This window comes from Eurypyga helias, unplaced genomic scaffold, assembly GCF_000690775.1.
Source record: "Eurypyga helias isolate BGI_N326 unplaced genomic scaffold, ASM69077v1 scaffold4359, whole genome shotgun sequence".
Lineage (NCBI taxonomy): Eukaryota > Metazoa > Chordata > Aves > Eurypygiformes > Eurypygidae > Eurypyga > Eurypyga helias.
Window position 1 is genome coordinate 33,036 of NW_010273781.1, and position 11,658 is coordinate 44,693.

Below are 11,658 nucleotides of genomic sequence, written 5' to 3' on the forward strand. Positions count from 1 at the left end.
GACATGAATCTGAGAGTGGCCCTTGCTAGGTGTCTCAGAGTTGGAAGGAGGGCAGTCAGTATAAGAATAAGAGGCCAGTGTTTTAGTTAGAGGGAGCAGAACGCCATAAAGTGGAGCAAAATTAAACTGCTGCTTGGCTTCTGTTGGTGCAAGGTGGTGCTTGTGGGCAAGAGAAACAATGGTGTAAGTATACAGAAATGGGCCCCAAAGTGTCCAAGTGCAACATTTTTCTCTGGTGTTACTGTGACCTGATCTTAGATTAAACTATCAGTCAATGTAAATGAATCCCTAAGAATTAGTTGGCGTAGAGAATAAAACTTTTTTATGTCATTACATCAAGCTGTGCAGCCAACCATGTGTTGAATATTGCAGGAAGCTTCGATTGCACAGTATTAGAAGAAATACAGTAGAGCTAGGAAAAGTTCAGTGAGGGAGATGGTATTCAATTACTTTATACCAGAATAGGTGAACTTGTAAGGAATGTGTTTCCTAGAAGAGAAAATTTAGGGGAAATATGACATGTCTGCAGAAGTGTGCCATGTCGTGGGGAAGGTTGATAGAAGTTGCTAGCTTCTTAACTCTATTTTTTAATTTCCTATGAGAATTGGAGCAAGAAAAGATTGAACACTATCAAATATAAAGTTTAAAATTTACATAAAGAACTGCCATTTAACAAAGCACTTAAACAGTGGACTTATTCCTCAATAATATGTAAGATTTCACGTTAGAGTAGATAAATTAATGGAGCATAGCATTGCTTGCAACTCTTAGTGACACGTGGCCTCCAGCTTGAGAAGCCTGTAAATACCGGCTGCTGAATGTTAGAAGGGCAAATTGGAGCAGGAAGTGATGAATTCTCTCCTGGTTTTTTGTTTTGGTTTGTTTTGTTTTGTTTTTTTCCCCTGACAACTGTTCATTTCTCAGGCTTCTGCTGGATATAGAAGACAGGTATTTTACCTGACATATTGTGGAAGTTGTATGAATACGATAATTATTTAAGTTCTGTATACTTGTGTTTACACTACTGTGAAGGTTTCCAGCTCACCTTGATCTGTGATCCTTCTAAGAGTAGGCACAGACTACAGAGCATGTGCTTGGAGGACCTTGAGTTATAGGGGAGAGTAGCATCACTTTTCTATTCCCTTCCTCTCCCCATGGCCCATCATTCTCCATATGGAGGGAGCATGGAGGTAGTGGGAAGTGCTGCTACCTGGTGTTAGGGTAGAAATACTGGTCTTTGATTTAGTGTAGCAAGAAGCCTACCAAATTTATCCGTAATGCTATCCAGCAAAATGTATGTCCAGTGTATGTATTAACATCATCCCACATTGCCAAAAAAAGTGCTCTGAGTTAGTGTGCAGAGCCATTTTTTCAGATCCTAAAATGCATGTATAGAATCAGCTTGCATGTCTGTATGATTTCTGGCAAGACATGAGTTTGTCTGAAATTCATTCATTGAAAAAAATGCCAGGCACTAAATGATGGATGATACATCTGACTAATTCTTTATGTCAGTTTATCTTATATATGAAATACACTTATGTATTTTATATCTTCTTATAGTTATGCTGATACACTATTGTCTATTAAGTCAGAGGCTTCATCTCAAGGCCAAGATTATTTAAGCTGGAATGATATCCAGAACTGCATTGACATGGTTAATATGCAAATTCAAGAAGAAAATGAAAGTAAGTAATTCTTCCTCTACATCACCCACAGAGATGGTGGACTGGTCCTTGGTACAAAATTTTCTATGATGAATGGCCTTGTACAGACACTCTTCAGGAGTGTTAAATAATTTTGAACACTTGTTGGTCTTTAAATGTCCTTGAAGTGTTTCTGGTTATGTTTTGGCTGGCTGAAAGTTCTCATAGGGTGCCTGTCTTCTGCAGTCTCAAAAATGCCATGGTTCTGCCTACTTGGCAGTATCTTTCAGTATTTGCACTGGATGGTCTCACTTTGGGAATTTTGCAGAAATTGTACGCAAAGAGCATCAGGCGGTGTCCCATGGAAATGTTTTTTTATTGTTAAACCATTTTCAAGCTCTTGTTTTTCACAAAGGAATCAGTAAGAAGTTACGCAGCGCAATTATCTGCCCTGCTCTCATTTTAGGTAACCTGATTGCCTCTCTGAGAGTAGCTTCTTGTGCCTGCTTTTTCTAATATAAATGGATTTTGAGTTTCTTTTTGAAGCTGAATGTAACTGCATTGCCCTAAATTATGTTAATATACGTGTTACATTAAATGTGATAGCTGGTCATTCAGGCTTCAGAAGTGCTAAAGGACCAAGTTTCTCCACAGGATATAGAAGTATAATTTAATTTTTGTCATCCTTCCCCTCCCACCCTAAAAATTTGAGGCTGTCAAGTAGTGCCTGGTTTGCTGGAGCAAGGAAGGGAGAGGGCAGCTTTCACACCACTTGTGATTTGGGAAGCAGTTTGGAGTATAGTTTTTGAGCCTTTGAGACCTACGCTGCTTTCAAGGTGGCACTGATGCGCGGTGCCTGTGTCGTGTATGCTACCCCTTCATACTGGTAAGAGATGTTACAGAAATACTGAAATTGGCTGGATTGTTGCTTCACAAATCTTGTCAAGTGGTTGCTGTGGACTCTGGCGGCTCGGTCGCATTGTATGCCTCCTGGCAGGCTGGGATGCTGAGCAGTTCATTTGATTGACATAATAACATTTTTTGTCCAAATCTCTGCAGTCACCAGGAGTTGAAACAGGCCTTAATAAAGGTGGTCTTACATTAGGAGTCAGCCTGCATTACTAAAAGTAGCTGCATTTGGTTTCAGTGACACTGGCCTCTGCCTGGGTATGGTTATTTGAAGCAGAGAGCGGAGGAGGAAGAGTGGCCTCTCCATACACAAGCACACATGCCTGCATGCTCCCTCTTTGGTAGCATCCCAGAAAAATTGCTCATTCCCAAAGCCTTGTGAGGGCATGGATCTGTGACTCCACCAGCTGTGGTGGGTCTGGGAGAGACTTGGTGAGAAACAATCTGCTGCTGGCAGGAAAGATGGAGAAACCTCTGGCTGATGTCCTTCTGGGGTGGCTTTGGGGAGAAGTTATGCCGAGCAGCACATTTCAGCACTGCTTTGGGATAGGAGGAAATTGGTTTTAAAATGTTGAGGCCAGTCTGAAGAAAATGAGTTAGAGGTTTTATTAGATACACCAGGCCATGTAACTTGCTGACTGAAGTCCTGACTGCCACTGGTCTGCACAATTAAGTGATTTCTCACAAGGTCAGTGTTATCGGACTGGTTATTTAAGATGGAATTTAAAGCAATTAGGTTAAGTTGCTATGTAATGCTGTTGGTTTACTTTTTTCATCAAGGATAAATTTGACTTTCATAAAGAGGTCAATTTCAATTCAGATCTACCTCTAATCAGTAACTGTGGCAGAAAGGAATACTGTACAACTTAATAGCCTCACATGAATATTTGAGCAAAAATTATTCAGCTGCTGCTGCTGCCTCTGCTTCTTGTTACTTGATTTTTCTCTTCATGTTATTTCTTTGTTTGTACCTAATGTAGGATAAGTTGCATCTTTCTTTGATAACTGTCTTTTAATAACTTTTTGTTTCATAGGAATTCTTGCAATTGGCCACATTAATGAAGCAATTGACCAGGGAAATCCTGAGAAAACTCTAGAAACCCTTCTGTTGCCCACAGCCAAGCTGCAAGATGTGAGACCAGTAAATGCAAGGCACTATCAGGATGTCCTGTACCACACCAAAGCACAGAAATGCAAGGTTAGAGCTTTGTTGCTGTTTTTCAGAACTGAAATGCCAATTCTTCTCAATTACGTGCGTCCCTGTCCTGTTCTCTAGTGTTCGGATTAGCTGTGCCAATGGGGTTGTAAATAGAGCAATGACAATGAACTGGCACTAAGTAATTTTCCACTACAGCTTATTCTGAGTGGCAAAAGGGATTAATTATCAATGTATCAATACTAAGACATATTTTGCATGTGTGTCACTAATGACTTGATGTACCCCTGTTTATTTTTAATTCTAGTAGGTTGCTGCAACTATTACAAAACATGGGCAGCAGCAGCCCTGACGTATTTATGAATTTGTGCACGGATCTACTTATTAGACTGTGTGTCAGGCAGGTAGTTACCATATGGATGAGAACTGAGGGTTTTGCCAGGAAGGAGTCATAGTCATCTTGAAGGAGTCATGGTTTTCCTTAACAAACCTCTGGGAAGAACTTTGAGCAGTCTCAGTCGCTTAAAACTGGTGTTTTATAATAGTGGAGTCTTGTACATATTTCTGTTCTGGCTTCATCATGCAACAACATACTGTCTGTCCTGTATGTGCCTTCAGTTTAAACCTATCTCAGCAAGATACTGCTATCCGCTTCCCCCAAAGCAGTGCCCTGGTTAGCATCACAGCTCAGGAAAGCATAAACAAAGATCAGCCTAACAACTTGCAGGATGTGACTGAACACATTAGCTAAAGCTAGTAGCACAACACTTCATGCCCAGTGTATGGAAAAGACGCTTAAAACTCACATAATGTGTTCCTAAAGTAATATGGTCAGCTGGAGAAGGTCCCTGAACTTTGGCTTGTAGAAATACCTTGAAGCTATCTTGCCACCTTACCTGTGGTATCTTCTTGTGAAACAGTGTGTTTCTGCAATCCACTATCAGAGCTTCCAGAAGGTGTTTGCACATCTCAATTTGTAGCTTGGATTCCTGGGTTACGGCTGGTTTCCCTGAGCCCTGGATTCTAGAAAGCCTCCTCCCTTGCCATGTGTGCTGTAGAAGGTTTAGTGCATGCTGACAACTTTACCCATCCTGGAAGGGCCAGGGTTGGTATTTTAGCGCAAAGTGTGGCTGTGCAGTGCTGGACTGGGACATGCCAGGCACCTTGTGCACGTGTCACAAGCCAGGATGTCCCCACAGCAGAGACCTACAACTGCCACTGTGCTCCCTGGGTGTAAACTTGGTGCCTGCTCCTGTCCCTGTGTAAATGTGCTGATGGGAAACAAATGGGTGTTTCAAACTTTTGGAACAAAAATTGTGCCATCTCTTTGAAATCTTCCTGAAAATTCTGTGATGTTCTTAGACTTCCACTGGCCTTTTTCTCCTGAAGTATTTTGGTTCTGCAGTCTTCTGACAACTATTTAAAACGTCTCCTCTTGGCATCACTATTTTTAGGTAAAGATACGATTTAGACTGAACTTCCCTTTTAAAAAAAATCAAAAAATAATTGAAAAGGTAGTACATTATTAAAAGTCTGTCTATCCCCTACTTTTTCTGAGCCCTGTTTATAAAGCAGATCTGCCTTTAATGGCATTTAGCATGTTTTAAGAGTGAGCTGTGGTAAAAGGAAGTATTTGATTTACAAGGATCAGATAGACCTGCCTGTGAACTTCCTGTGTTCCCTGGCATTGTCTGGAAAAACATATGGGTCAAACCTGCTCATTTATTCTAACCAGCCTGTTGTCACATCCATGTAGCTGTGGTATTTTTGGAGAAGGACAGTCTGCACCCAAATCTCCCAGTACCCGTTATAGGTTTTAATCTCAGATCACAACTACTTGTTCCCTGCTTGAAATTGAAAATTCAAACCTGGAATTTATTTATTCATTCCTGTAATGTTAAACCACAGCTTCTAGCAGTTCTCAAGGCCATTTCAAATCAAGTGTATTCAGGTCCCAGTGAAGAGAAACCCTGTGTTTAGGCAGTGTATTATGGATACCTGAAAAGTTAAACAGATGTGCCAAATTCTGAAATGGTTCCTGTTTTATTTTCACTTTTTATGTGATAGGCACATAGTTTTTACAGTTAGGTTCACATTTTTTGTATTTACAATAGCTGCATAACATCTGGATTATTTTAAAGTTAGCTTTAAAATCTGTTCTTTTTCATGGTGAAGGAATGGCATGATTAAAACTAACTTCAGTTAGAAGCCAGAAGAAATTGAAAAGGGGGAGTCTTACTGGGTTGTATATTCTTTGAGGACATTTTCCAGTGCAAATTATTTTATTTAAGTAAATTTTTTTTACAATACAACTATTGAACTGATGCAAATAATTTTTTTCTTATCGTCTTACGCTGCAGTTACAAATACAAGCACCAACCACTGAGGTCATTTTGTAGAAACTTAACACTCAGCATATATGTAGCTTTTGAGTTTCTGTAAATGTAAAAGCTGACCTCTTGCTTCAGTAATGTGGACAATCCATCATTACTAGCTTCAGTGTTTGTAACACTGTAGGTATTTCCTGTGAGGATGTGGAAATAGACAATACAATAAAAAAACTTCCCTGTTTTGCTTACCAAGCAAGAATAATACATGCCTGGATTCACACTGATAAGGGTTAGCTCCCAGCAATCCTCATGGGCCAGATGAGTGCAGGCGCTGACGAAGTGGAAGAACAAGTCTCCAGTGCAAAGCTGGTTAAGCAGCCTCATAGGAGATGCCACCTTGGAAGTGTCAGGCTTCATGTCCACGGCTGTAGATTTATTGCTCCTTGACCCTATGGGGACTCTGGCTCTTTATTTCCAATATCCAGAGTATTTGCTCTCGGCTGCATGACAGAGAGCTTCTGCAAAGCTCGGCAATTCCCAGGCATGTAGGAAGTGCTTTTACTTGTTCCCATTTCCTCTGCACCAAAATCTTGTTTCCACATCACTGTTCCTGCAGTGATTGTGGGCTTGAGAGCTAATTTGAACTATCTGGAAATCACGAATGGGCCTAAAAGTGCTGTTTGGATATTGATTCCTTTTCTGGTGGTCAGAGGCTGAGGTGACTGATATTCTAGTTTCTTCTCCCTGGCCATGAAAGTGATCACCTGAGAAGGAAAAGCCACTTCCCTGAATCCAGGTACACCAGATGCTGCAATACACCTGATAAAATTACAGAGCTGGAAATAAGTGTATTTCTGAAGACATTTCAGTTTAATTGCACCTGAGGTTTGTTGCTGCATGGATTAACACTATACAAAAACCTAATTCCAATAATGCAAATATAGAACTAATTTCATTTCTCTCTCGATACTTTAACCATTGTTAGATAAATATTGGATTGACTTCTGATTCTGGACATCAGAAAATAAAGAAAAGGGTCAAGACAACTGTTTAAGCTGCTAAGGCATAAAGCAATTAGATAAAAAGAATACAACCCATCTGTGCTATAGTAGTAATAGTTAATGTGATGGATAATAAGGATAATATTGCTTGGCACAAAGCAAATAGCAAAGATAGTAAGGATCAAAAGACTGACTTTAACGTACCAGAACCATTCATGAGTCTTGAGTGTTTGTATAATTGAGATGTAGCAGAAAACAATAGTCACAAGAGGTATTAAAAACCCAAAGATAACTAAAGAAACATAGTAGTAGAACTGGAAGGAAGATACTGTTTCACAGGCATGGTGCACATCATGGCAGGTATAAATGCCTAGTTGCTTCACGTAGTAACTTTGCTGCATTATGCAAAGCGGGAGCATGTACAAGAAGACGATGGTCCACACAGTAGCACAAACTGCGATGGCATAGGCACGTTTTGGCAGGTTCTTGTAAGTGAAGGGGTGAACGATGGCCACGTAGCGGCTGACACTGATGCATGTAAGTAGCAGAATGGAGCAGTACATGTTGCCGTAAAATACCGCAGTGGTAGTTCGACACATCATTTCCCCAAAAATCCAGTTGTTTCCATTGATGTGGTACACTATTTTGAAGGGTAGCATGATGCAGAAGAGCAGATCTGAAACTGCCAAGTTTGTGTAGAGGATAGCAGTGCATACGGACCGGATCCGGAAAAGCAGCATCCACAAAATGATGGCATTAGATGGTACACCAAATAAAACAGCACTGAGGTAGACAGCAGGTATTAGCTTAGTACTCAGAGAACTGGTCAGGTACTCTAACGTGGTGTTGTTCACTTCTGTTAAAGTGGAGTCATTTGACTTTTTTGAAGAGCATTTGTGTTCTCTGATATGGATGGTCTTCGTCTCCCCTTCTATAGCATAAGGGGGGATGTAATCGTAGTCCCTTGCTGAAATTCCACGGAAAGTCTTGATAAGAGACACTGTTTTAATTGCAGAGCCATTCAGTGAAAATTCGGAAGCTTAAGAAAAAAAAGTTAAAATTAGTATAAAAAGGCAAACTACCAGACTAACAATATAACTCAACTTCAGATAAGGAGAAGAGTATTCCTCCTGTGAAAAGCACTATGTATGTTTAAAAGATTTGGTTGCATTATTTGCTCTGGGTGTTCATACCGAATGTGCTCAAGGGCAATATTCACTGTCATTTCATTTCACAAGCAACCCTAAACGTAGCATGAATTTAGTGTTAGGCTGATCTTTCTGCATTTCAGATGCATTCAGTAATCTCCAGCAAAAACCAGCAGACACTTATGTAACCTGTATCACTGGCAGAGGGTTTTGCCCAGTAGTAGAAACACTGGTAGTTCAGCGTAGAAGCAGCAGCCTTGGTCTAGGCTTTATCAGAATGTCTGAAGCAATTGGCGGTACGATCCTTGTCACTTTGGGATGAAATACTTGACTACAAAAGATGTAAAAAGTGCTGTCTTGCCTCACACAGTCTGAAACTTTCAAATTAGTAAATTGAAATAATTTACTCAATGTTTTAGTCTCTCACATATCAAATTGATGTTAGTGCTGTGTATTCTTCAGCTTCTGACTAAAGCAAACCAGGTCTTTTCATCTTCTTATACTGAGGAAGGACAGTTAAACTTGAAAACTGAATACAACTGCTTGGATTGATGTTAGATCAAATTTATTCATAAGTAAATAAAACAGCAGGGAAATTTTCAGTGAGTAAATATTCTTAGCGTGTGGACAAAGCAAACGATGCCACTTTTATTAAAGCCTGTTACTAAGTCTTCAAAAGAGAACTTTTTAAAGACACTGACATTTCCATATGAAGCACAAATGTGTTCAACATCTGGTTTTAGAAAGTACTTTGCGAAATAGACTTTGCAGAATAAACAGCTGTGTAATTAATTTGGTAGTTCAAAAGTTTTCTTAGCTGTGTCCAATGCCAAAAGACTTAGTGTGAAGCTTAGAGCATGCATCTTGAAACTGGAATTCAGAAGTGAACTGAAATCTGTATGAAAATTTGTTGTGGGATTTTTTACCATTCCATGTTAGAACTGTTTTCCATGTTTTATTCCATCTATGCTTCCTGGCAGATATGATAGAATGTTTTGAAATTGCAGTTAGTTGACTGCATTTCTTTCAGCAATTTTCTGAATGGTTAATCCAAAACATGAATTTTAGTCTCTCTTCAAAAGACATATATATGTGCATGTTTGTGTATATATATTGTATATACAAAACAGCTTTTGAAAATGAGCTTGGCTTGCAAACAGAGTTGATTTTAGTAAGGAAAAAATTAGGCTTATTTGACAATCGCCTGTGGTTATTTTTGTCATAATTTCCTTGTAATAGCACCATCTGTGAAGCTGTAATTCTGTTGAATGTTTTAAAGCAGAAAGTACAAGACACTACAGGTTTAAGGTGGTTATATCACTACAGAAATATTAGAGAGAAGGTGCATCTTCAGTAAGTGCAGAAAGATCCCTTAAATAAAATTCCTTACAGAAAGTCTCTGGGCAAAGGCGGAGGGGGAGGTAGTGTCACTGAAATGGAAGAATAATGAATCTGCTGTGAGACTTCCTAGAGCGTAGCTTTCTGTAATGATGCATGTACAACACGTTTAAACTGGCAAAGCACCAACGTCAAAAGGACCACGTTATTGACTAAAATACAGAACAGACACAGAAAGGAGGACTCACCGGTTGTGAAAAAACAGGAGGTAAGAAACAGCAATCCAGTGAAAACCAGTATCTTCATTGTAGTACAGTGAAATCCAGCTAGACAAACAATGATGCTGTTCTAATACATCTTAAGAGATGTTTTGTAGGGGATTTTTTTCCCCTTTGTAAGGGGCTAAAGAGTGATTGATCTGTCCTCCAGCAGCATCCTGTAGACATGAGGTTTATGGTAAGGAGCTAGTTTGTTCTTTGTCTACTACACAAGAGGGTGTGACGTTTCCAAATATGCACACATGACTCAGTTTCAGCCTCTGCCCAACACAGATAAAATTGCTTTACAGCAGCAATTTAACTCCTAATTTACCATGAGCCTGAAGCCAATCTGCAGGGTTCTAGTGGAATTTGTACGTACAGATATTTGGGGAGAAAATGTATTTTCCAGAAAAAAATCAGAGGTATATTTAGTAAATTCCCAAAGGTCTCACCCACAAACTGAAATCCCGCCAGCCCTGGGAAAGTGTGTGGTGATCTCAGTTTAGCAAATGCAAAGGTGAAAGCAAGCCACACATGTAAGCGTGCCTTCAGAAAACTGCTCTGCATTGCCTTCTACCTACCTACCCACTATTAGCTGCCTGTGCTCCTTCGATCCGACTGCCTGCTCGGCTTAGTTCCCACCCCTTCACAGCCTGCAGCTTCTAAAACCTTTCCCCTATTTTCATCTGCTGTTTTTCTTCATCCCCTGCTTTTTCACTGACTCTTTTTGTGTTGTGGTTTTTTTTTTTTATCTTGAATGCCAAGTAATTAGCCCAAATCTTGGTCTGGCTCCAAGCTAGTAAGGCTTGGTAAGGCTCAGCATAAGCTGTACTTGGCTCCAGAGCTGTATTTGTGTCTGTTCTTGTATTTAGTGTGTAGAAGCTAGATACCAGACAAGGAATTCTTTTCGGTTTCTCAATTCTCTTCACAAAATTGTCAGCTGCAGTTTGGGAATTTAGTATATGTTCTCTCAAGTGTTAACTCCAACTTTCAACTAGGCTTGCAGTGTGTCCACTGTTGTACAATTCACTGATACTACTTGATTTTATTTAGATGTACTGCTACCTTGTTTACATACGTGAGGCAAACTGAAGTATCTCTCTTTCATGGTTTTTTACTGGTTTTTTCTTTAATTTCTGTTGGTAACAAATTTATTGGATGTTTGTCATGGAGTTGGGTGGAAAAACAGGGATATCCCATTATGAAGCTGCTTCTTTACCCACAGTGTTTTAGCTTGAGAGAGTCTTTGGCTTTTATTTCCTGCAATATTTGTGTATGTACTCCTAGATCTTTATCAAATCAGTACATTCCTTTTTCCTTCATCATTAGTCTACTACAGACCTGGCACTCCTATTTCCTCTTTAAAATGAAGTTTGTTCCCTCCACATACTAGATTAGATTTTAAATGCCACTTTAGCTCTGAAACCTTATTTTCTTAGCCCAAGTTTCAGTTCACCTGTGACCCAGGGCAGCAGGAGCACCGTCGGTTAGTGGGGATGATCAGCCCACCCTCTGTTTTAACTTGGGTTTAATGCCATGCACTGTTAGGCTGCAGGAAGCATGAGACCTTCTCTGCTGCTTAATTCCTGAAATGTTCACCACCCGTGCTAAGTCATCATTACTAAACCTGAGCTGTCTTTCTAGCAAGTACCAGCAAAAACTGACATAATGTAATACGTACTCAGGTGTGCACGTGGATCTTTTCCAAATAAGGGATTCTGAAAGAAAGCCAACTTCCTGCAGTTTTCTGATTTGTGTTCTTTATGCTACTATCGCAGTGCTGCCTGATGTGTGGTTCTATTTTGTACCCAGATTACTTTGCCTGTGTATCATGGAAATGAAAATGTTTCTAGCTGTAATTAAAATCTCT

General features: G+C 39.8%; 2 protein-coding genes across 3 annotated transcripts in view; one reads left to right on the forward strand and one right to left on the reverse strand.

The window, feature by feature from the left end:
• Positions 1–11,658, forward strand: part of IQGAP2 (IQ motif containing GTPase activating protein 2) — a 60,435-nt gene that overhangs the window by 17,629 nt on the left and 31,148 nt on the right. For both annotated transcript variants that reach the window (XM_010159586.1, XM_010159587.1), the window contains exons 10-11: positions 1,564–1,688; positions 3,590–3,753. In XM_010159586.1, the coding sequence (XP_010157888.1) occupies positions 1,564–1,688; positions 3,590–3,753 (289 nt within the window). The remainder of the gene's footprint in view (positions 1–1,563; positions 1,689–3,589; positions 3,754–11,658) is intronic.
• F2RL2 (coagulation factor II (thrombin) receptor-like 2) lies at positions 6,911–9,834 on the reverse strand. The gene is made up of 2 exons (XM_010159588.1): positions 9,777–9,834; positions 6,911–8,081 (listed from the first exon to the last, which is right to left on the reverse strand). Exons 1-2 carry the CDS (start codon positions 9,832–9,834, stop codon positions 6,994–6,996), a joined length of 1,146 nt encoding a protein of 381 aa, XP_010157890.1. The 3' UTR covers positions 6,911–6,993.